Source organism: Cinclus cinclus, chromosome 8 (genome assembly GCF_963662255.1).
Source record: "Cinclus cinclus chromosome 8, bCinCin1.1, whole genome shotgun sequence".
NCBI lineage: Eukaryota > Metazoa > Chordata > Aves > Passeriformes > Cinclidae > Cinclus > Cinclus cinclus.
The window spans coordinates 26,967,943-26,994,301 of NC_085053.1; the positions used below are offsets into that span (position 1 = coordinate 26,967,943).

The 26,359-nt window shown below is 39.8% G+C and overlaps 1 protein-coding gene across 4 annotated transcripts in view; it reads right to left on the reverse strand.

The window, feature by feature from the left end:
* Window positions 1–14,044, reverse strand: part of DAB1 (DAB adaptor protein 1) — a 98,476-nt gene extending 84,432 nt beyond the window's left edge. For all 4 annotated transcript variants that reach the window (XM_062497563.1, XM_062497566.1, XM_062497565.1 and 1 more), the window contains exon 1: window positions 13,978–14,044. In XM_062497563.1, coding sequence (XP_062353547.1) covers window positions 13,978–14,044 — 67 coding nt within the window. The remainder of the gene's footprint in view (window positions 1–13,977) is intronic.
* Window positions 14,045–26,359: the final 12,315 nt, after the last annotated feature.

Consider the following 26,359-nt stretch of genomic DNA (forward strand, 5'->3'; position numbering starts at 1 on the left):
CTGTGGGGCTGGTCCAGGCATGACAGCTTGTAAAAAGTAATTAAAAATAGAAACAATTTCTTCTCCTTTCTTACTCTTGCTTCCTAGAAGACTCCATTTTCAGGTCAACTTATCTTTTATTGGCACAGTTGTTCTCTTTAAGACTTCCTCTAAACATACTCACAAGTTCACAAGGTTTTTCAGAGACAGAAGCACCTCCAAAATCATTCCAGGAAATCTGGAAGTTTCAGTTGCAGGAGGTTAAGAGTCGGAAAGAAACATCAGGTTATGGACAGCTGCCTACTGACCATTCTTAAATTTCTGTACGTGGGTCTCTAACAAAAGAATCAAGATGGTTTTAGAATGGATTCTTCAGAATTTTCATTTCACAATGGAAAAGATTCCATTCTAAAATGAAAATTGTACACAGTGCACGTGAGCACTGTCTTTTATACTCAATTCTTGTGCCTAAAATGCTCTGAAAGGGCTCTGCTTGTAATAACTATAAGCTGTGGTAAGCTGGAAACCCAAAGCTGACTGGCAAATTACTTTGGGATATATCAACTTGTTCACTCCTTCTCCTAGAACACCATTCCATGTGCTAGGAAAATCTGTGCGTCTATGCACAGCAGAAATAAATACAAACCTTCTCACGGAGCCACAGAAAATGCACAAGAAACTCTTATTCCTCTAAGCAGAATAGAAGACGTAACAACAATCATTTCCACTGCAACTTCCACTTTGAGACACAAATAAAAAAAAGGAGCAGAATTTGGTTTCAAAACCTGCCAGGAAACTCAGAGTGAGGAAAACAATCTTGCTCTCCTCACGAAGTGAGTGTGCTCCTAGGGCTCTGAAGTAGGTTAATACCATGATTACAGCATTTGCAGAGGTTGGCAATGCTGCTCCAATCTCCTGCTGTACTTAAGACACCAAATGAATAAAAATGCCTCTGGTACAAAGGTTAAGTACATTAAAGAAGAGTCATATGAAGCTTTAGCCACACCTCTGTCTGACTCAAGAAATAAAAACCTGCAGGATCCAATGGCTCGAGATACTCAGAGAGATTCAATGCTTTTCCCACAATCTTCCCACCTCTAACACCGCTTAGGAGGTTTTTTAAAAAGGGAGCACAAAGATCCACCTCCAATCACACAATAAATCCACTGCTTCAGTTAAATACAGTGAGTGTTGGGATTCATGGCCCAGGAGTGATCCAGCTCCCTTTCTAAGCTGGTGTGTGAAACACCATCATCTGGAGGAATTGCAGCACTGCCAATGCAAGCACCCAGCTGTGCGTTCACTGGCACCAGGCTGCTCCAGCTGCACCCCACACTCTCGCACCTAACAACTGAATTCCAGACTCAAACCCGAAATTTCCATGAAAGAAAAGTGTTCCCCTCAACAATTCTGACTTAGCATTCACTTAATACTACTCACTATTAGGCTTGAGATGAGTAAATGTGCAAATTATTGTAGCTAAGTAGATGAAATTCTGATAAATAGGAACATACTGGTTATGAAATCTGAGACCTCAAAGCCCATCACACACAGCAGATCAAATGAAGACCCTGCTCCAAATGCTGGCAAAGGAATTTCCAGAGGTGAAGCACATGGAATATTTTGCTTTGGTCATAGGAGTATAAGCATATTAATGTTTTCTAGACATGAGAGTCTGACTGACTAAATATCCATATTCCAGGGATGCTTAGCTTATATAAACAGCACTAGCAAGAGGGAACTGCTTGTGCTATACACTTACTAATTACAATAATTCACTTTTGAGTGTGAAAATACTAAAATTCCCTTTTTAGGAGAAAACACCCAGTTCCTTCTTTCAAGTCAGTTGGGTTTTTTCTCCTCACAGTCCCCCATTTTCAAACCTTTCCGCTTGTCAGTTCTGAATAACTTGATTAAAAAAAAAGGTATCTAAAGGGTTTTGAGTTTAATGCAGGCCAATAACCTTGAATACTTTAAAGCAGCTAGAAAGAAGCTTAACCACACATTTTAGCAAGTCTAAAGAGACATAATTTGAAAGGTATTTATAGCTAGTGTCGCTTTATTTTCACATCTCAGGCTTTTAGAACCTTTGCTCTAAACCTAAAGGGGCAATCTTCCCCCTTTGAACTGGGTTACTTCAAATAGAAACTTCATTACTAACCTTAGAGAATTCAGTCTCCTCCAAACATCATCTACTTTGAGAGAAAGAAGTAAATCAGCTTGTGTTTGGATATAATTAGTGTGAAATGACAGAAATGACAAAATCTAGCCTGCAGAGGTTACGAGGCATTAACAAAAGATGATGTTGTAATAGTTCAGACTTATCTGCTGGAGATAGCCCGTGTGGAACAGAGCAAGAAGAAAGCACAGAGTATGTGAGGCTGCCTTCACAGAGCTCATCTGGTGGTCAGTGAACTCCCACGAGCTTCAGGTTACACTTCCGAAGGGAACTTTACATTCCTGAAAAAACACACTGAGAGATGCACCTTTGGTGGTTTTTTCCCCCATCTCTCTCCCTAACCACAGCATTCCCCTGTGATCCAGCAGTGGAAAATAATGTTTCATTTCACTGTACAAATTTAATAAGGCATAAAATCCTCTTTGATAACTTCACTCAAAGGTATAGCTCTGACTTCCTTACTTTTTTGTTGGTCAACAGTTCCAAATGAGCTTCCTCATTATGAAATATTCAAAACCGGATTAAATGCCCATAGAACCTCCCTGGAAGCTGAGCTGTGAGTAAATGGTGAAAAACAACTTACTTTTCACAACTTCAAGGCTTCCTATTTCCTCTCTTGTGAACATTTTACTACAAAACTGAACTCCAGTAGCAAATGCCAGGTTCCTTGTCACAAGAGGCATCTTTATTTGTGAATCTTAACAGACAACAGGAAATAGATTTTCCATAGTCTGCTTATAAAAGTACTTATTGCACCTTTAAATTTGCATAGATTGCTTCATTACCAAAAGGACATAAATCTCCCCTCAAAATTATTTTTTTTGTAGTTGTAGTTTGTCTTAAAATGTATTGTCTTATAAACAGAGGAATTTCATACAAAGAATTCTGCATCAACACACAATAATTTCACATACTAAAAATTCAATATCTGACTGCTCTATGGACATTTAACCCCAAAAAACTGGCTCCACCACAAGATTAAAAAAACCCAAACCCAAACCTCCTCTTTATCTTTATAATCTTTTCAGTACACCAGCAGTTTATGCATTGAATAGAACATGAGGAATTACTGAATTAAGAAAATACTGGAGAGAGTTTACTAGGTTTTTAAATATATGAAATATGTATTTACTTTGTCTTTATTTGCTTAAATAACCATGTCCGTGAAAACGGTTGTGAGATAATTTAAAATGAATGTACAGTGAAATTAAGATCAAATCCTAAAGGTTTTTAAACACACTAAAGATTCATTGCTTCCATGAGATCTGACCCCAGGATCCTTGTTGCTCTCCTTAAATATGTATGCATAAAAAAACCCCAGACACGAACTGACAAATTAGCATTAAAGTGAGTTTTCAGGTTGGTAGGACTCTTTTCAAACTATTTTTGAACACCCAAGCTGTGTTTGTTGCATCTAGCACTGAGTGGGACCACCTATGCTTGTCTTGTAGGCAAAAAAAAGAATTAAAAAAAGTATTATTAATTAGCATTATCCTGAGCCTCATTAACATATGCATATGAGCTTCAAAGTATGGGCCTTCCCATCATTTCAGAGTTAAATAATCTCTAATAAACCTCAGTGCCATTAAAGACTGTTCAACCCCCTCTGCTCTAACCCTGGGATCACGTTAAGCATCCGTATCTTAACGAACTCTCAGTATCTTCTCATTTGCTCCTCTGCCAAAATAATCCCTCCCAAATCCTGCTCTGACTGCACTCCTCTGAGGGCCTGCACTGATGTCCACCCATTCACACTATTCAGTTTAAACTTATTTCAGAGGTATATATGAAAAGAATTTTTCTAAGATGTTAAGGAATTTAGATTTGGATTCCATCAATACCCACACATTCACAGTCAGTGGGGGTGTCATGCAAACAAAGCAGGCAGCCCCATCCTGAGCGCCAAGCACAGAAAGCAGCCCCGAATGGAGCACGTTCCCTGACCACTGTCCTTCCATTCACTGAGCAGGACAAAGGTCTCCAGGAAACAGCAAGATGAGCTCAGCTCATTAAAAACTCTATGAAAATGTGTATCCTGAAGGGATGTTAAATGAGGCTTACGCAGGCAACTTTTGAGGCTCTGCTTCCTTAGAATTTTAGTGCTTAACCTTAGAGCCCCGGCATTTCTTTAATGCAATTAAACAGAGGCATGGACATAATGTATTGCTTTAGTTATAGTCTAGCATGGGGAAAGAAAATAGGCACGAGAGATAAAGAATTCTGTAGGTAGCTTTCATTTTGATCTTGAGCACTGCCATCCTTCTGACACACCACAGCAGAGGCTGTGCTCTTCCACATGCAATTTTACTGGGAAGGGCTGGTTACATGATTTTTAAAGAGACATTTCAGACAGGTGCATTTTTAAAAAAAGAACTATAAATCATAAATATTAGTAAATACAACAAACTGAACACACTAGGTAACCAGGTCAATATTAAACTTAAGCCATGCATGAGTTCAGAGTACACCCAATTTCCCTGGTGCATTTAATTTACTTTATGTGACTTTGGACATTTGAATTCAATTTAAAACTTACACGGACAACATAAGGTTGTTAAAAAAAAAAAAAAGGTTCATCCAACTACTACTGGTGTTTTTGCCTTCTACCTAGTTATCAGCACATTATTGTGATGTGTGAATATTACCCTCTTATTACTTTCAAGGCGATTTTCTATTTAAAATGAAATTAATAGCTAACCTCAAAAGACTGTGCTTAATTTCATTTCACTCCCTGAATCATCTTTCTCACTACACAATTCTCCCTCTAACTAAACTAAGAGCATAAGAGGTGTAATTATAGATCACAGATTAGCTGTTCAGCATTTGCTGGTGGTTAAAGCAGGGTAGACATTAAAGCTGACTCCAGAGGAAGCTGCTGCAAAATGTTAATATTTAGAAGTCAAGGGTGAAGCTTTCTGTGCTTCTGAACAACTTTGCAGGATATCCTGTGGCCACTGAAACCACTGCAGGAGGATCTGGGAGAGGAAAAATCCTTCCCAACCCTGTAGCCCACCAGATTCAGTTACCTCCAATGGAAGATGCTGCAAACATCATCATGCCAATTTCTTTGGTTCCACTCCCAAGGACTTTTGTGTTGATGGAGCAACAGCTTGTCTGATTTCCATCTTTCCACCACAGAGAGAGAGCACACATCACTCCCACCTCTACTTCAAACCTGATCTACTTGGAGGAAGGATAGGCAGTGTTGGGACTCAACAGCCAAGTGACAATTCACCCTCCTTCTCCTGTTTTTTAATGCTGTTTTGCAGCAATGAGTAATGCTGTCTCTGGGAAATGGAAGTGAAAGCTACTCTGTTCTTGTCAGAATAATAATGGATATTGTGTTGGCAACTATTCTCCTGCACTGCACAACTGCATAAATAAAAGGAATTGGGAAAAGCCAATACTGGAGTAAATAAAGGGGGTAAACTCTCCTTCTTGCAAAGAAGTGATAACTGAGTTTGGTGTTTCAGCCTGAGCAGTGAGAGCAGGATAAACACAGTGTCTAAACCACAAGTGATTTCAACCCCACTGATCCTCATCTGTGGGGAGAAGCTCTGGCTCTTTAGGAGGCTCAAAGCAGATACTTTTTAAGAGGTTGAGCGTCTCCACAAAAGTATATCCTTTTCTTATTCCTAAAAAAAGACCCCCACAAACACATTACTTAGTTAAGCAAACCAAATATTGTCACATATGCAAAACCAAGCAAATGTAAAAGCAGAGAAATGCTCTTTTCCCTGTCCTTTTGCCACCAACCAGCTATAACACATAACAATATTTAGATAAAAATAATACAAATAGGATGTCATTGTTTCTGAGGACACGTTCATCTCTAACTCACTTTCAAGAGAAATGTTATCCTTCAGCACACTCAGAATCACAGAATAAGCTGAGTTGGAAGGGACTCAAAAGGAACAGCCACTCTACCACTGGACAACCCAAATACATTTTATGTATGTTTATTACCCTTATTCTGGAGGACCAATAGCATCCATATTGATCCTATACATAGAATCATGCATGAGGATCACAGCCACATCTTTTCTTTACTCCTGAGAAGCACACTGAATGCCTGCCCTGACATATTTATCACTGGAAGTCTGAGCCTATTACTTGGCCAAATTCCCTACATATTTCTTCAAGCTTTAAAGAGGAATATACCACAAGGCATGAATGAAAGGCATAAAAATTCTGTTACAGTATTTCAAAATGGCACCAATTCTGTGGGTGAGTTTTTCTTAACCAAAAGTGGTCAGTGTTCTGTGATATTAAAGATTAAGGAGACAATTATTTTTCAACTAAAGTTTTTTGTGACTAACATATACATATATATATATATATATATATATATATATATATATATATATATATATAAAAGCATTTCTAATTCAGGCTACTTATAACACATAGACCAAACCCTGCAAGTGTCTTGTTAATTTGTACATTCCTCCAGAGTTTTTTCTTCACAAGCTGATTAATGAAATTACTCTGATGTCAACACTGAGAGAGTAAAACGTGCTGGTTAAAGCACAAATAAGAAACAGGATCCTCAGATTAGACACCAAGCTCTGCCCCAATTCGTGCTGTAATCTTTGGAAATAATTGAGAGATCAGCACTGGCTTTTGATGCAAGGATCTAACTACCTCTGAAATCAATTTACATTTCCCCCACATGTACATAGGTCAAGAAAGCTCATGATTTTCCATAAATTACATAAAATTATATAAGATTGGAGGAATTTTCCCTAGTAATACGAAGAAGTATACACTGCAATAATGCAGACACCAATGCTAAGAGTTATCTGTTCATTTCAGGGAAAATTAGTGAGCAATTTAATACTGGGATCAAGCTAATATTCCAAATTTACTAGTCTTTGATATCCCTTCAGCAAAATGGGAGCAGTTATCAACACAGCTGATACCTCTAATCTGTAATATAAAGAGAGCAACACTTTATTGCATTTTATGGGAAATTCTGCAAGTAATAATAATGTTGAAGGGAAAAGCAAAATGTTTCAGAAAATTACAAATGCTCAAACGCAGGTAGTGCAACATGCTGACAGAAATGTTATTCATTAATATTTATTAGGGAAGAAAATATCTTTGGATGAAGAATGCTACAAAAACATTATCATCACCAACATACTTGTCCCTGTAGAATACTTCTCTGTGAGCCATATTAGGAAACTTTTACTAATCCAAACTTCTGGAGGTATTTTAGCTATTAATCTGGATGAATTAGGTCACTCCTGCTCAGTTTTTCATTACATGATAGAATTTTCTTCCCTGAACACTCTAAACAAAAATTTCCATTTACAAAAGTTCTAATATGATTTTTGCAATTTTGCTGAGAGTCTTTCCAATGACTGCAAATAGAGAAAAAGTTTCCCTGAAAATTAATGTTTAGAAGTTCCAATTTCTTACCAACCCCAGCCCCACTTTCTCCCTATTTCAGTCAAATCTCAGAGGCAGTTTTAGAGCCTAAGAGGATGAAGCCAGGAACAAGGTACAGCACATCCAGGCTGAACTGGATGCACAGGTGATGTTCACAGCAGGTCTCCCAGTGCAGAGCCAGCAGTACCCACCTGCATTTCTGGACTGCAACATGACTCAAATCCTCTCTGGAATATGAATTGCACTGAGCTCCAGATTACTACTTTAAACTGAAATGCTTTGATGACTGTTAAAACACTGAGAAATTGTAGAAGAAGCTCTCAAGAAATGTTGTAACATTCAACAGATTATTGATTCCTCTGCTGAGGAGCAGCAAAGTAATACCAGCCCCAACCTTAGTTTAGGTACATTTCCCTCAGCTAAAAACAACAGTAAACATAATATCTGCAACGAGAGACAACATCCATCACCCCTGAAGAATCCTTCAATTAACAACCACAGACCCCCTTTGGTACATGGTATTTAAAACAGAATTCATGAGCCCTCTAATTGATGATAGGTTATTGGATAACCCTTGTTAATTACAGCTGCACAATGTCAAAATTAATGATTTTCCCACCCCCTCTCAACTTGAGAATGAATTCGTAACTTGTATCAACTCACAAAAGACGTGCAATTAATATTGTCAGTAATCATTTTACGGAAGAGATTTGTTAAAGGCAGGCATGTGGACACAATTAGTGTATCAATTAATTCTGCTGTTACTTGATCTATAAATGATTGAAAAACTCATAGCTACTGCAAGCAAACAAAGCAAATCCACTCCCAGTCAATGAAAGAAGCTCCTCTGTTCATAACTCTTTAGATCAAGTTTAAATTTTGCTAGATTCCATGAATCTTAACTACATAATCAGAAAAACAAATGAACCTATACCAATGTGATATCTTGAAATGCCTCATCACAGTGAAGATGCTTTAATTGTTGGTAGTTGATCACAAAGGTTTTTTTTTTACAAAAAGTTAATTTATTCAAAAAGTAATCCACCAACACTGTTCATAGGACTTGTTAATTTAAACTGAAGTTCCAACCTGGAAACACAGCTGCAAAAACTGCACCAACATTTCTGCGTGTCAGCAAAATTGTAACTTTTATATCCATCAGAAGCTTGCATTCCACTCTCAAGTTTGGCAATGATTAGTGCACAGACTGGATTCAAATGAGGTCTAAGGAACCCAAAACAGGACTGGGGTAGATTAGGCACCTGTGATGAAAACTGACAATGACAAAACATAACCTCGTTAAAAGCCTTCCTATCCCCAAAGGCTTTTAAACTAACTAGGTAGCTCCTGTTTGATCTCAGCCTGACTAGAATTTTGCTCCTGGGGATGCAAAGGTTTTCTTTTAGATAGTTAGACAGACCTCAGCCTCTCATTAGTGCTTAAAAGACCCAGGAAATAGATGTGACTCTGCCACAGGCCCAATCCACACAAATGGTCCCACAGCCACTGCTTTCCTTTTAATCAGCAGTCAGCAGAGAGAAAATGGGACAATTAAGCTTTTTGCCATCATGATCCCAAGAGGATCCGACTCAGATCTCCCACCTCCAAGCCAGCACTGCCACGCAAAGTGCCCTGGTGTGAACTCCTCACCTGGCATGACCCAACTCCCCCTCCTGGAGCACAGCTTGGGCAGCTGGACATCCATCCAGCCTGGACACAGTGCCCAGCTCCAGCCCAGGAGAGCACCTCCAGCTGCAGCAGAGCATGTCCTACCCTCTGGAAATGTCCCGTTTGACTGGCTGGGTGCAGCAATCCCCGTTCGGTGCCCTGCCTGCTCTCAGAGCTGCTCCCAGATGCCACGTGCTTCCCACACGCTCTGCAAACCCATGGAACAAAGGAATCTCACCCAAGGTCCCCAGAGCATCAACCATCATCATGCTGAGTGTCAACGTGCCCAAGCTCCTCTCTGAATTTGCTTCCATTTTTTACAAGGACCTGTCATTCTGAAAATTGACTCAGGAGTCTTATGATGGGGGAATATGATGAGAGATGGAACTGCAGAACAAGCCCTAAGCTTCAAAGAGAAAGATTATAGAATGTAAGTGCAAGAGGAAGAGATGAAATCTCTAGAAAAGTTCCCTTAGGCCTACCCTAAGCAGACACAGACCTGCATTGCAATTTGGTAACCTGGTTCACTTCTTTACTGACCTTCCATTTCAATTTTTCTGTTCAGCTAATTTTGCAAGAAGGGATTTTCCCAGGCAGTTATCAGTGTGAATTCAACATCAATGAAACACATTTCCCCCAGAGAGGTTTCTAAATCAATTTTAATTCTGATAGGCTCAAGTAAATGTTCTCAATTTGATTCAATAATCTATACACACTCATAACAAGGCTTTTCCCCCATGTACTACAAGACAAACATGGTTTATGTTTCTAACAACTCTGGCTAATAAAAAATTCTCATTTCCTATCCTGAACAATACAAACATATAATTTTTATTCACTTCTTAATGAACCGGATGACATAAACAAAATAAAATCAGCATTTAAGAGCATTAGTTATATCATTAATTCTCACATGACTTTTGGCAAACTCACCAAAAAAAAAAAATTTTATCACCAAAAATGTCCTCAGATTGAGCTTCCTAAATCTCCTGAGAATTTTTCACTTAGAGAGCAACATGAAACCTCTCCAGGACATCCTTTAAAATGTGAGCAAGTTCTTGAAAAAGATAATTACAATGAAGTTACCAGGATGTATCAGCAAGAGTGGCATGAAGATTAGGGCTGGAGGTTCAGGCAGAAATATAATCTCCTCTAATAACATCTAGTGCACTGTAAGCCTGTAAAATGGAAATAAACTGTGGGAAGGAGGGCTCTGGAGGTCAGGGTGAAACACTGGTCCTCAAGGGACAAGCAGCTTCACAGCACAGGGAGGAAAAAGTGACAGTCTGGAGAGGAAGGGAGGTGCCTGCCTCACCCCTGTTCCCATAACAGTATTTCCAGGTCAGTTAAAATTCCAGTCCCTCTGCCAGGAGTAGGACCAGAAAGCATTTCTAGAGCCCACCCAACCCTGGAACCATCAGATCAATATGGACTGAATAGAAGGGAAATTTGTACCTGATTTTTCAATAGCCTGCTTTTAAGGTTATCCAGGGTGATAATGTTAACATACAAAATTACAGGCTGATATGATCGTGTACATATTGAATTTACCCACAGAGCATCAGAGCTCCTCAGCTGTGATTCTGTGCAAACAGCAGTTTCTCAGAGCGTTTTGTATTTAAGTTCTTGTCCTAACTGCAGTGCCAACCCTTCAGTGCTGGAACAGGACACTGCCTCACAAACTAGCTCAGGTGACACTGGAGACACTGCAGAGCTGGCTATGACCAGAAAGCTCATGGCTGTATGAACACCATGCCTGAAGAGAAGTGTTTCAAAGGGAACTGCTTTGCATGTGGCTACAGAAAGAGTTTTCTGTGTGTTCCTGGCACATCAAAGAATATTTGGTAAAATCTTTGCACGAGCACTGTCACTTGCCCCATCTGCAGCACAAATCAAATTATTTCCCCATCACCCAAAAGTCAGCAGTCTATGCAACAGAGGCTAAAAGGAGCTCTATGAAATACTAAAGGAACTCAACCACACATTCCACCCTTCTGGCAGGGAGTTAGTGGATCCCAGCAGCAAGACCATGCATTCACACTCACTAAATATCATTAGACTCCTCCTGGACTTTTTTTCTAACCTATGCAGATTATCAAATTGTTAACTAATGACATCACAGTGGCTTTAACTCAAGGAAGGCACTATTACCACAAAAATACAAGTCATTGCTTTCCTTTTGGCCATTGTATATCAATAAGAAGAGCTACTCACATTTATCTGATACTTTATACTGTTTTACACCCATACACATCCTAGGAATGTGGCTTTGTTTTATTTCAACACTCCAAACAAGAAACACTACCTTACTGGGTGTTCATGCAGATAAAGAGAACTGAAGATTCAGCTGACTCTACACAGAAGATTTAAGCTGAGATCAGCAAAGAACCCAGTCCTGTGCTCCAACTAATCCTCATCCCCTCTCAGTCACCCCAGACCTCCAGAGTGGGATACTACTGTGGGACAGACATTCCATGCAGTGCTGTGAGCTGCAGAAGGCAGGAGAACTACCAAACTAGTGGATAATACAGCAAAAGAGGCCTGTCCCTGCTCGGATGGAGAAGGATGCACAGCTCTCCCAGAAGAGCAACAGAACACTGGAAAAACACTAGAGCTGAAATTTCTGTTTGTACAGCAAAGACTTACTTCTTGGGAACACTCAGTTCCATTGCATAACCAAACTCATTGATTAGCAACATCAGAAACTTCATGTTAGCACTTGCTACCTGCCACTGCTCGTAGTTAATGAACTTGGGGAAAAAAAAAATCCCTGTTTTTCACGTGTCCATCACCCCCGCTATACAGAGGGCTCCTTTGTTGGAACACAGGCAAGTGCATACAGCTCAATGAGAAGTAAATGAGCACACCAAGTTTCTTTTGACTCTGGTTCTGTGGGATTTGAATAGCAAACAGTGTGTGCATTGTGTACCTTGTCTGCGTGAAGCATTCACTGCTCCAGCCCTGGGAAGGCTGATGGGATGGGATGCACTCAGACTGCACAGACAACACAGAGCCAGAATAATCCTGGGGAATAATCCTGCCATTCCCTGTCCCTTCCAGCTCTCCAGACACTCACATCACTGCCACACAACACATTTTATACTCCCCCTCAGCACTGAAGGTAATTCTCAGAATTTCCATTTGGGGGATAGAATCAGATTTTGGGCAGAGAAGTGTTCAGTTATTGTGATGTATGGAAATGTTTTTACAAGTTGGATGCTGAATATTTTATTAACATAAACACCAAGTTCCTAAAAGAGTTGTTTGCTTTTTTCAAAAGTTTCAGCCTCCAGCAGAAGAAGTAACATAGGAGACACACATCAAAAAGATGTTATCCATCTAGCAAAGAAATGACATTTTTTAATTTCCTGCCTGCCTCCAAAAACTGAATGATCATACAACCTAACCACTTTAACTTTATTTGCCTTAAACATCTTAGATCACATTCTAATTTACATTAAAGTTCCCCTTTCCTTGCCATTCCAAACTGCAGCTTTTTAATCTTAAATGAGTCGTTTCTGATTTGTGAGTGTAGGCCTAGAGCAGTCATAAGGTTTTAAACCATTTTCCTGAACAAACACTGGAAATTTTTAAATTGGTGTGTCTTTTACAAACTCCAGGATAAAGATTTCTGATACAAAAGCCAAAGGGAACACAAGGCCTTAGTAAATGGTTCGGTAGAATTGCTGCAGTAAATGGTATTGCTGCCCAGCAGTTCAAGTTAACTATGAGCAAAATTTGCATTCTACATATATAAGCAAAGAGTATCTTTGTCTTTAAAAAATGAAGAAAACCCCCTCAGAAGTAAATGGCTAAATTACACATCCACAGAAAGAAACAGATTTATAAACTCTAGAGCTCACATGAAAGTTCAAATCTTGCTGTGTCAAGCATTAAAACTATTAAGTATGATTATTTTTTTTTTACTTTTTTATTTGAGTAATTCATACTAAATCTGTTTTCAGTCACAATTTAATGTGTAGGTTTAGAAAAATAACCAAATATGGCTACACAGAACAACAAGAACTACCACTAGACATTTATGGTCTTGGGCTCCAAGTTCATCAGTATTTAAAACCATAAGCAATACAAATACTAATAAAAATGTAAGGACAAAGGTCCCTACTAAAAATCTTTAAGCAAGCATAAGCACCAAATAGACATGGTCCCACTTCTCACACTTAACATTCCAAAGAACTGCTCTGCAGTCTGAGGCAAAATTATAAATACAAATATGAACTAATCAAATCATACATTTCACAACAGCTTCTCCTTAATTTTGAGTTTTCTTCCTCCTCTTTTTTATTTCCATATACCAGATTACAATTAATCTCTCCACAGATTGCTACTGAGTTCTCTAACTTCACAGTGTCAGTAAAATTCAAACTCCGGGAACAGAAAGTGCATTTGAGCTCTAGTTAGTTCAGAACAAAGCAGAAAAAAAGACAATAGAAGAAAATGTGTTTATCAGCAGAGAAAAAGAGAAGTCATCTTTTGCTGAGTAATTTTAAAAATTGTACTTCTCTGCATAAATAATACACATTTTTTCCTATTTCAGACATATTTCAAAAGGATATATTTTATTATGTCAGAGAATCAAACCCCATATTTCTGTACCAGATTTCCATGGAGCTTAACAAATCCCACTTTGACTGAGCACACAGATAACAGAAGAGCCACAGATGTGCCAAAGGTGGCTGATGTAGGAGCTGATTAAAGTACAAAACAAACACAAATAAAGAGAAACGAGTCACTACCTTTCTTTTTGGAGTCTTTCTTTGTGCTGGTTTTAACAGCCACTTGAAGTTCTGTCTCAGTTGACATCCTATATCCTTAGTCCTCTTCACACAGATCCAGGATCTCGGTCAGGCTCATTTAGAACGTCTCTCCAAGAGAATAATTTAGCCTTTCAGATACTGTAACCCAAACAGTTCATCTCATTCACTCCTTTCGAGTGCTGTTAAGGAAGGAAACAAAAAGGAACAGTCATTTTCTGGGTTTGAAACATGAAAGGAAAATAAAAAAGCCAAACCATTGCAAGGCAGAAACATATCAAGTTCTCCATCTACTGAGCCAGTTGTCCACGATTTTAGATGCTTAAACACAGTTATCTGTGACTAACTACCTCAAACATCTGTATTTGAGGTGTTTTGGCATATCTGAGATGCCTTCACAGCCTAGAGACACTGCTCAGGGTGTACAGGAAACCAGCACTTCTAGACCAGCAGCTGGAGGACAAAGACCACAGTGCAAGAAGTAGCTGGAAATGTCACCAGAAGCAAAAAAATCTTCAAGGACTCAATCAAATACACCAACTCCACATTGCCAGACAGTAAGTACAGACTTTTACTCCTCTGATTCTCTTTCAGTGCTTTCATTCTCTTACTTGAACAAAGACAAATGAAAAATGTATTCATTGCTCATGCTGAGAACATCGTACTTTGCCACTCCTCTTGCTTATGAAAATGTTTCCAGTAAAAAAGACTCCGTCTCCACACAAGCAAAGCTGTAATTTTAACACCCATCTAGTAATCTTTTCTTGCAAAGACCTCTGAAAATAGTTAATTAAACCAATGAAATATAAACGGGATAGGTGCAAAAAGATAACATTTAGAGAGGAAAGCTACAGCTTTACATAATGTGAATTTGTTGGGGACAAAAATACAGCAGTAATGTGCTGGAGCAGGATAAGGTAGGCAGAACCAGGGATATGAGCACTCTGGAGGCAAAGAATGCACAAAGAATAAACATCTAAGCAAAAACGAGCCCACTGCTCCAATTCTCACTGCTGGTCCTTCCTGCTTTGAGGGATGAACCACTTACTTGAGCCAGTCTGTTGAGGGCAGAGGACCAGACTGCCCTGAAGCCATTTGTCAGGATGTTCCCTCACCAAATGCATCTTCTTACTGCCCTTTCTTTTTGTGAGAAAGTTCTCATTATTAGCACAATTACAGAGAAGTCCATCTGGCCTGTCAGAACAGCTGCCCACTTATTAAATAAGCATTTAATAAAGATATTAACCCAGCATATCAGCTGGTTAGATGGCTGGAGATTAACTGCAGTTAGAATTGTTTACTAATGTCCCTTCTTTGTCATTTAAGAAAGTAACAGACTGCAAACACTGGAATAATTCTGACACTTTAAATCACTTTTCACAGTAAAGGCTGTGAAGCCACCAGTACTTTCAAATCCAGGCTCTTTCAACATTTTAAAATGCTTCAGTAACATTACACTGCCATGCACCGTCTGAAGTGATTTAATATTGCTGAAGTGTGTCAGGGGCTTTCTTTAATAAGCTCTTCAAATCTGTCTGTGTATTATAGAATATTCAAAGATAGCTTTTCAAAATCTGCTGAACTGATTTTGAAATACAAAATTCCCTCTTTCCCCTCTGTGGAATCTGAATAAGTGCCGCACGGCAAAAAAAAAAAAAAAAAAAAAAAGCAGGAAAAAAGTTAAGCAAGGCACAAATTGAAGTTGCAGTGCTTGCTGAATACACCTGCTTGGTATAACAGACCTGAATAAAGCAACAGCATCTCGATGAATCTTCTCAGCTGAGAGAAGAGTGGGAAAGGACAAAGCAAATGAAGGCTGGTAAGAGAGGGAAAAGGAGTAACAGCTCCCAAAGTGGGGCTTCCAGGACCCAACTGCTCTCTGGCCAGGGCCATGGACAGGGAGATGCCTCTCCCCAAGCACGGCTGCTCGGAGCAGTGCTGGGGGGAACGTCCTCACCCTCCTCACTCACGCTTCAAATCCCCCCACGAGCAGGGAGAGGAGCTCTGTGCACAACAGATGTCCCTCACAACCCCCATCTTCTTCCCCTCCCCCTGCATGCAACCCAATTTAATAATATTTAGTTTTACAGCACGGTAGGGATGCATCAGCCTTTACAGCTCAATGGCACTTACTTAAAGCATCTCTGGAGTCACAGCTGGATTGACAGCTTATTTTTCGAGAATTTGGATTTATATTTACCTAAAGGTTAACTACATAACTCTACAAGGAGCACTAACATGAGCCACTTCATGAAAGGGAAATATTTATAATAGGTCCACTTATTAAAAAAATAAATTAAAAATAAATACCAAATACCCCCAGGGTCCATAGTTAAGCAAGTTTTAATGTTTTAGAAGACCATTGTGGCCACAAAGCATCAGGAATGTCATCTCCTGTTGTCAGCTATTTCCAACAGGACAGCTGAAATAGTAGCATCGGAATGGCACTGAATATTTTAAAGTAACAACATATGACTGCTATCTCATTTGAAACTCTCCAGAAAAGCTATATCCCCTCGAGGCTATCCCACTGAGTAATATTTTTTAAAATAAATGCATGTCTGTTTTTGGACAGGTTCACATATTGATTTACTTTCAAACCTAATCAGGTCATACTCTCGCAGGCTCATAGATCCTTGAATAAAGTAATAGGTATCTTTGTAAAGGAGCACATAAACATCTGTCAGACACCAGCTATAGTTCAAACTGAATTTGCTACAGAGACAATTCCTCCAAAAGTATAGGTCTTTATGTAAGGCACATTAGTAAACTTCCATGCACTGTCCATATTTCAGCCGTTTATTACCCAGATGAGAATGGCAGCCAATCTGCTCCTCACCACAACAGCTTTCATTGTCTCCTCCAATCTAGGTCACCGTTGTTAAATACCATAGCCTCCCAACTGTGGGAAGTACTGCAGCATGTGTTTTATCAATGAGATGCTATTTGCTTTGATCAGTTCTGCCACATTTCTCTCCCTGCTCTAAAGACAAAATTTTGTTAGCTGCATTCCCCAAAAATAAACAAAACAAAAACCAACAAAATCCGTCATCTTACACTTATCCATCCACTCCAACAATCTCTGTGTGCGCCTTGTTACTGCTCCAGCTATTGCAATGTTATGTGCATGCCTCAGCTTTTCCTAAAGAGGATTCTGAGCTCCTCATTTTAACAAAATATGACATTTTCTGTGGCCTTATTAAGTGGCTACAGCAGGAACACAATCAGCGCATTCTGGAATTAACTGGCTCTTAATTCCAGGAGAAGTTCTTAAGCCTGTGTTCTGTTACTCCTACGCCAGCACAAAACCTAAAGCCTTAGCAAAGAAATATTTCTGTGAATTCACTTTGCAGTAAGGATTAACACAGGTTGGACCCTTTATGCATGGGGAAATTAGTCCCAAGCTCCACTTGCCTCCCCCACATGCCTGTGAAACAAGTATTTCTGTCAAATCATTTGTCTTTTCAACCACACTTCAGTGAGCTCATAAAGGGGTTATTAGGAGACTTCCCCTGGCCCAAGTTATGAAGGAGGTCAGATAAGATGATCATAATACTTCCCCCCTCTGGCTTTCAAATACATGAATTAATTAATTTTCTTCAGGACTTCAAAACTTAAGAAGTTCCCTCCCCTGAAACCAGTTTCCATCTGCTTATGAAAAAGAAAAGAAGTCTTAGAGAGGATTTGTAACTAAGCCCTGGCATTCCCTAGGTATTTAAGTTTTCCACAGCCCCAAAGTGGGATTTGTCAAGAGGATGGTACCTCCCAAACATTGGCTTCACAAAACAAAAGCCCTGCTCCCATCCTTAGCTCTTGCTTTTATTCCTCTGGAGTCTTGCAATTAATTTTTTCTCCTCCAAATTGCCCAACATAATCACTTTCATGCCTGGTTTTACAAATGTTAAACAAAGCCCAAACATACTAAAAGGGTAAAAGATAAGTGAAAATAGAAGTGAAAAGTGCTGTTACCCTGGAAAACTAAAACCAGTTCAAGTGCAAGGGTCTGCAGTCCAGGGAGAAAATGTAACTCATCCACTTGCCACCTGCCCTCGAAACCTAACACAGAGAACAGCAGTGGGACCACACACAAACAGCCCATGGAAAACCCATCCTTGCCACCTCTGCACTGCTCTTTGTACCCTCCAGGGAGAGGGGCCAGGAACTCCTCTGGTGCTGCTCACACTGTTTTGTACTCATCAGCTCATTTTCCCAATGGTCAGGGTTGGTGAACATCAGAGGATTCATCTGTCACAGCAGGCACTGCACTAATTCTGAGCAGGAACCCAAGGGACTGATCCAAAACCCACTGATACACTGCAGTTAACAAGGCTTGCAATTAAGAACAAGAAAAGGAGGAAGCAGAGGTAAAAGAAAGCTTAAGACACTGACAGAAAGGAGATGAGGAGGAGGAAACAAAAGCAAACAGGAAAGCTGTGAGTGACACTTCATTACAGCAAATTCTGTAAAGTGTTTAACAGGAAAATCTAAGCTAGACCATGCACTGAAATTCTGGCTGTCCTGCCACAGAAAGAACCTCTGTTGCATTGTTCACAGGTCTGCCCCTCTCCTCCAGTTTTGCCATTTCCCCCAGAACAGCAGAATGCACTGTTTCCAGTGACAAAGCCAAAGGAATCTCTTTAATGGCACTCCATGCCAAGCACTGCCTTTTCCTGCCATTTCTTTACTGCCATTTCTGCAGCCTGTAAAGGTGAAAGAAATTTTACTGTTCACATGCACAAACTGAGACACTACACAAACATTTATTCCCCTACAAACCCTCCCCTGGAACCCAGCACCCTGCATCTCCCACTCACTTCCTAAATTACACAGCTTGTTAAGAGTCACAATTGCCTCCAGATCACATACTTTGTTTTGTTTGCTCTAAAATGAGCACGTACCTCCCTCCACTCCTGATTTTCTATATATTATCATAAAGGAAGGAGTTTTATGTCCTTTATTCAGCTTTCTATATTATGTCTGAAGTGTCCTCCAGAACAACACTTCCCAAATAACCCTTTTTAATTCTTCCAATATCAGAAAACAGCTCAGTACTCAAACCACAGCATTTAATTTCCCTTTGTATTTAGTTGCTGTAGTTGACTATATTCATAAAATATTACTCTTATCTCCTGAAAACAAGAAGCGCTTTTTTTTAACAAAATCCTACATATAACTTAGGCTAATAAAGCGTTTTATTAAGTTTCTTATGGGTTAAATTAATGCTTCATTTTTTCTGTCTCTGGGGCGTCTTTCAGGCATGTTCTTCAGATGGAGTAAATAGCACCACTGAAGCTCATTCACCACTGGAAGAGCATCTTGGCAAAAAAACTGACCTATAAAATATTTCTAAAGTAAGATTTTTATTAGTATTCCAATGGTGGCAGGAATAATTACTGAAATTCCTCCTGGAAATCACTCCATGTTGTGGTGAATACTGCACTCCACTCCACCAATTATTCACCAGAAGTGCTGTGAATTTTCTACTCACAGAAAATGCTGACCAGATTAAAAAGAAGCTTTTCAAAGGAATGAATTGATTTCATCAACATTTTTAATGGCAAATTACTAACATTTCATTTTAATATTCCAGTTTCTATTTTGTATTATACAGGGCAGCATTCATGCAACAAAGGCAGAATAGAAGACATGGACTTGCTTTAAAGGATTTTTGAAATATTAAAGGAATGGCATTTGAATTCAGGGAAAACTACATCTCCTCTGCCCATGGAGTAGGGAATGCAACTCCAGCCCAGAGAGCTGAAAACCAGGAACAATTCCAGGTGCTGGGAGTATAGATACAGCACTCATCGTTCCTTTAAGTGCACTTTCTGACTCAAAACTCCACTCAGAGTGCTTCTGTAAGCTTTAGCAGGGTATCACAACAAAAAGGAGCAGGCTTAAAAACTCCACATCATTCCTCTGATACCACATTAGCAGATAACAGAGGAAATCATTCAGATGGGACTAGAGATTGCTCAGTGAAATTACCTAATGCTTTTCCCTTATGAATTGCATTACTCCAAGACTTCACTACTCCCAGATTTCCCTGGAGCAGAAAAGGAATCTCTGATAACACTGTGCAAGAACAAACAAGAAACCAAAGTCACAAGCACTCCAAGCACAGGCACAGCCTGGCTGTGACCAGAGCCCCACCAGCAGAAACTGCCTCACCTCCACTCCAGTCAATGAAGTCACACCAGCACAAAATCACTAACGTTGTGTTTGACTCCTATTGGAGAAACTCCTTTGATTTTAATGGAGTTGCAGTTACACCCATTTTATGCTGGGGTATCTGCATTAGTGTCAGGGAAGTCACGCCGAGGTGACTGATGTAAACAACAGCAGAAGTACCAACCCCTCTATGGCTAAAATTCAGCGTTGTTAACTCCAAAGCCACGAGAAAATGCAGATCTGTACATTACCAAAGCAGGGCCTTTGGAATTTATTTTTGCAAAGCAGAAGAACAGCTCTTTTCTGATCCTCTCGACACCAAAGAAACACAGACTAAGAAGGCAAAGAGGACAAAGTACACAGTTGGGATCACAGTATTCTGTAATTAGAGCTGTTAAATGATTACTAAAGTGCAGTGGTGCAATCATCACACTGAAGGAAAGGGAGAAATGTGCAGTCAGGAGCATCACCAGGGAGAAGGTAAAAGCAATGTCATCAGACACCACGTTTCAGATTGAAATGCAAATTCCTCACAATCAGAATCTGTATCTACTAATTGGAAGAAAAGGTTATGGAATTAAACATTTTGCATCCTGGACAGTTCAGCATGTTGTGAAGTGGCACAGTAAGTTGAAGGAATCTTGTTCATCTCCTTCATAGAAGTATCTTGATTCAGCTCTGATTTTTGTTTTAATTTCAGGATAATTTTCTTAGTATTTCAAGTGAGGCTGAACTGAAACACCTTCTCATTCCTTTTAAATAAAGTAACAGCACTATACCTAACTTAAGCTATACTTTAAAATCTGAAGTAAAGTTTGGAGCGATGGCTTACATTGACCTTCTTAAAGGATGTGAATTTTGCACCAACTTTTCCAAGTCCCTTTGAGATTTGTTCAGCCACAAGTGTAGACCTGTACATTGTGCCCTTCCATTCTCTGAAGCTTTCTGACACTACAGCAAAGCAAAGCAAAGCCTCCTAAATGCTAACAATAACAAAAGCCCCTTTGCCAGGATTTTTATTCACTGCTATTTTTCAACACTAAGCCCTTGTTCTCTTGACTGTTACGTATTAGGAAAACTATCAAAGGAATTCGCCTTGCTGGAAATGGACTTTTGCTTTATTATGCCAAGCTCAACCACCTGACTCCTACCAAAGTTCATTGTCTAGCACAGCAAAGGGAAAAAGTAAGAAGCTTCTGGGACTGTAAGTACGAATTCACACAAACAGGCAATAATAACTTCTACATTCGTGTTCACAACTGACAAATATCAGTATTTTGAATTGTCAAGTGACCTAAGTGTGGCCTTCCAGTACCTGAAGGGAACCTACAAGAAAGATGGAGAAAGACTTTTCACAAAGACATGTAGTGACAGGACGAGGGGGAACAGCTTCAAACTGTCAGAGAGCAGGTTTGGAGCAGAGATTAGGAAGAAACTCTCTGTGTGAGGGTGCTGAGGCCCTGGCACAAGGTGCCCAGAGAAGCTGTGGCTGCCCCATCCCTTGAAGTGTCCCAGCCCAGGTTGGACAGGGTTTGGAGCAGCCCGGGACAGTGGGACGGGTCCCTGCCCATGGCAGAGAGGTTCAAACTCCATGAGCTTTAAGGTTCCTTCCAAACCAGGCCATTCTGTGATTCTCTGATGAGTTTTAGCTGCAGCATTACTTTTGACCATTCCATTTTAATAGCTCAATCTTCAAACCACTCCTGAAGGTAATCCCCCAGGACTGCTGGGATGAACAGCAGGTAGGCTCCTGCATGACACCAAACAGAAGTATTTGAGTACAGCTGCTAGATTTTACTGGAGAAATTTCAAATAAATAATTTTCTTGGAATCACTTACCTGTTCTCATCTCATTTGTATCTGATTTGGTTATACACTATTCCACAAATGCCTCTGCTTTCTACCAGTAGGAGTATTAACCAGTTTCAAAGGGAGGAAGCATCTTCCCTAAGAAGTTTCAATGTATTTTCTGCTTTGAGGTAAGATTCAGCAGCATTTCTGAATACTAACAGACAGTAATCTTTCCATGATTGGAAAATACACTAAAAGAAAAAACAAAGCCTCACAACTACCTAACCCTCAGAACTGTGTGGGGCAGGTGTTGTTTGCTGCACCATAATTCCATACAGAGAGACATCCATACAGGCTCTCCACTGTGACATAACCAGGTGTGCATGACCACCTCACACCCTAACAGGATCAAAGCCCAGCTGATCAGGTTAGGGACCCTGCAAAAACAACCACTCCCAGGAAAAGTAAAACCAAACCACTGCCAGGCTAACATGTTGGGGGGGGTAGGGTGGGGTAAGTGTTTGATTATTCAGATGGGGAACACTTAAGCAGTTACATGAGTACAAGGATCTGCATGAGTGGTATCACATCAGAAAATAATGCTTATTTTCAAAGTATTTTTAAAAATCACCAAACAGCATGCAGTGAGGAACAATTCACCTTCTACTGTCATGCTACAGTTTATTCTCTCTTGGAAGCAATTACAGGACAAATGCCAAGCTACAGAAGGTATTTTTCCAGCAGCAGCATCTGGCTTCTTGGCAGACTCCTCAGGCAATTTTATTGGAAGCTTTAGAGATGCTGTTGGGTCAGTCCTGGCTATATTGCTTCAGAACTGTCTGGCAGATTCTTGTTCCTAGATGTCATAATCTTTCTGATTTACCTTGAAGGAATTAGCACACTTTTATCCATTTCAAAAACAGCTGACCTGCAGGGCATTTTGGGGCTGCCTACAGAGACACATTAAAAGTCACTGGTGTAAATCTGTGTGCCTTTAAACCAGCAGAATTTCAGCACCCAGTGCCTGATACATCATCAAGCAAACAAGGAAGCCATGCAAACATTCTCTGTGTGTGTGTGTGTTACTAGTAAATCGAATGCATTCTTCATGATTAAAGGCAAAAAACACAACATGCATGAAAGATTACCTAGGTAGGGATAAAAAAAGGTAGGAATCAGCTCCTTCCAACTCCTCTATAAAGGGCAGGAGGGGCTGGTGGAAGGGAAGACAGAGATGTCCTTTGCTCTCCCCGTCTCCATCCCTTCCCCCTTGCCATCCCCAGCTAAGATCTGCATTATTCTGCAGCTGTGATCATGATTAATCCTCATCCAGAAGGATGAAAGACAGGATGCTGGTTTTGCCCGCCCTCTCTGCCTACCAACAAATTCAAGCCCACAACAGAAAGGCCTTCTGTCAGTTTGGGGCTGTCCTCTGGAACTGATATAAAGGGACAGAATGAAATACAAAGTGAATTGATAGTCCATAACACAGGTAGGACCTTCCTACTTTTAAAGACTTTTGTGCAATCATTTACATGAAATATACTTCTTAATTTAAAAAGGGGGAAAAAACAAAAGCAGATATGTTCATCACTACTACTTGTTTTTTCAAGGCATTCCCAGATATGCTTGGATTTTTTTTTCTTTCAGAAGGGGTTTCAGAAACTCCCACAAAACCCAGTACCAGGTTATTTCCCGGGAAAAGGAGTCCTAATGCCCAAAGGTAAATACTAAAGGAGCAAGTAATGTGTTCTATAATTTAATAAAGGGCTACAGATCTTGGATTTTCAGTAACAGGAGTATTCACTGAGCAGCCTAAGAGCAGACTGACAGCACTAAGATACACATATCCAGGTCAAACAAAAAGCCAAACAGAGCTCTGTCATCAGCCCAGTGCAAATAAATCCAACCAGACACAGACTTCAGACTTGGCTAATGTGAATTGACTAATATAATTCCATTTTATGCAGGGAAAAAACATATTCTGATTGTAAGCCAGCGGTGCTCACAAGTTCTAAATTTAGTTATCACAAGTTCTAAATTTAGTTATCACTGAGGCTGGGTGAACCACTAAGTGAACTCATCTGAATGTTATCCCCTGTCCAGAAATTACCTTTCCAGATTTTAACCAAGTATTCATTCTCATTACCGCCGGCACCTTTTCATCCCTATTCATGAATTAAAATTTCTGCAGAATCACAGTACTCATCAACAAGGCAGCTTGAGCTTGAAAATGCTGTGTTGGGGCACACACTGAAAAAAAAATCAATTATTTAGGCTCCAGTACATGAAGAGAAGTTACTGGCACAGTAGAAACCAAGCAATATTTTAGGCGAAATGTAGCACAGATTCCTTTGTTTACCAGCTGGTTCTTGTGAAGTGCTGAGCAGTCTCCACAATCAGGTGAACATTTGGATAAACCTGAAAACTGAATTTCCAGTGATGCCCTACATTTCACTGACTACACAAAAGAGATGAAAGCTGCACACAGAGGCAAACAGAAGGCTTCCTGAATGCAGCAAAGATCTAAAATATTTTCATGAATTGCCTTTGATTCTACAGTCTCCACAAGGCCTGTAAACTGAGAGAGAGAACAGGAAAAACCATCAAATGGGTGCACTTCGGTACAGCAAAGAAAATCAATTAAAAACAGAAGTAAAATGTTGCTCTGCCTTGTACACTGCTCTCCTGAAACACCTGGCACACTTAAAGCAATGTACATTACATTCAAGGGTAATACAGCATGATCTGAAATAAAGTCCTTGCTGTAATGAGAAACAATTGTTTCACCAGGCCAGTTTAAAGCCAAAAGGTGAAGAATTCCAAATCCAATTAAAACAAGAAGGAATTCAGGAATGCAGGGTTTAATTACTACACTTGGAAGATAGCCAGGACCATTGGGATAAGCACCCATGGCCTTGTGAAAGGGCCAGTGGAACTCAAAGGAATTCCAAAGGTCAGCTCCCTGGCTCCTTTCTCCTTGCAAAGGAGCAGGCACCCTTGGCAGTCACAGCCCTGTAGCTGAGTCCCAGGGAAGAACCAGCTCCTGAATTCCAGCCTTTCCAGCAGCTCCTGCCTCCCAAAGGCCAGCATCAGGCTCTCAGTGGTGAGGCTGCACATGATGCCCAATTGAAGCCATTCAGATAAAAACACATTCAATGAAGTTACTGCCTATGCACCACTTTAACATTTGGGTTTGGTTTGGGCTTTTTTTCAGATCAACAGATTAAATGGCAGGCAGTAATAATATTAGTTTTGGAAGGAGTGTGATGTTTGTGTTACCCACTCAAGTTAATTAATGGAAATAATGACAGAGTTGCAAAATCAGGGATAATTAAGAATTTGAAGATCATCTGACCCATTTCTCTGCCAGGGAGGATTTGTTCTTAGCAGCACATTAATTCTGATCTTCAGCAAACCTTTCCAAACCACAGGAGCAGTAAGAGTCCCATCAGAGGTGTTCACACTTCCAGGCTGATTCAGAGGAAGAAGCAAAACCTGGGAATAGAAGTCCCACCAATTCCCTATCATTATTCTGAGTTAACTGCTCGGAGATTATCTTGAGCAATTACTCCCATCCCTTACTGCACACACATTCCAAATACCTGTAATCCTCCCTCTGTCAGTGCTAAACCAATCCATCCCCTTCAGGTAAGATCTAATGGTAAAATCACATTCCACTGAGTTTATATCCCCCACTATTACAGTCTCCATTATTAAATATTGCTTATTAGTTTGTACTTACAAAGTCAGGGAGAAGTGATTTTACTGCTTGCATATCATCCTTAACGTGGGTCTTAGACTGTACTCACACTTCACTCTGCTCTTCCACATAAGCTTTTTGCTTTCTGCATATTTAAATAGTAACTCTAATTATCCCTACTTGATTGCCCTCCTCTTGCAAAGCCTTTCCACAGAATCATCTGCAGTGAATTCTTCATCCTACTTAGATTTTAAGAAGCCTAAGATACATAATATTTTTTAATTTTAACACGAGCATAGAGGTGTTTTTTTTAAAAAAAGATGTATAGTGGGCTTCTTCAGATATATTTTTATCAAAAATACAGCAAGAAGGGCAGAATAATGACGATTATTATTACACTGTGAATAGTAACATGACAGAACAGTGCCTAGCAATAAAGTAAATTAAAAATTTAAAAAAAACCATAAAAACAACCAATTTAAAAAAAAAAAAACAACAACAGCAACAACAACAAACTACTGACATGGTATCACAGTAGCAAAGAAAAGTTCACTTAATTTTCTGAAAATATTGCTTCTTTTGCAAAAGAAGCTTAGAGGAGTTTTCTAGATTTATTTCTTATCACAGTCACAGAGAACACTTAATGCTTGCAAGTCATAGGTACACAGAAGCTACAGGCACCTACACAGGAGCTGAAAT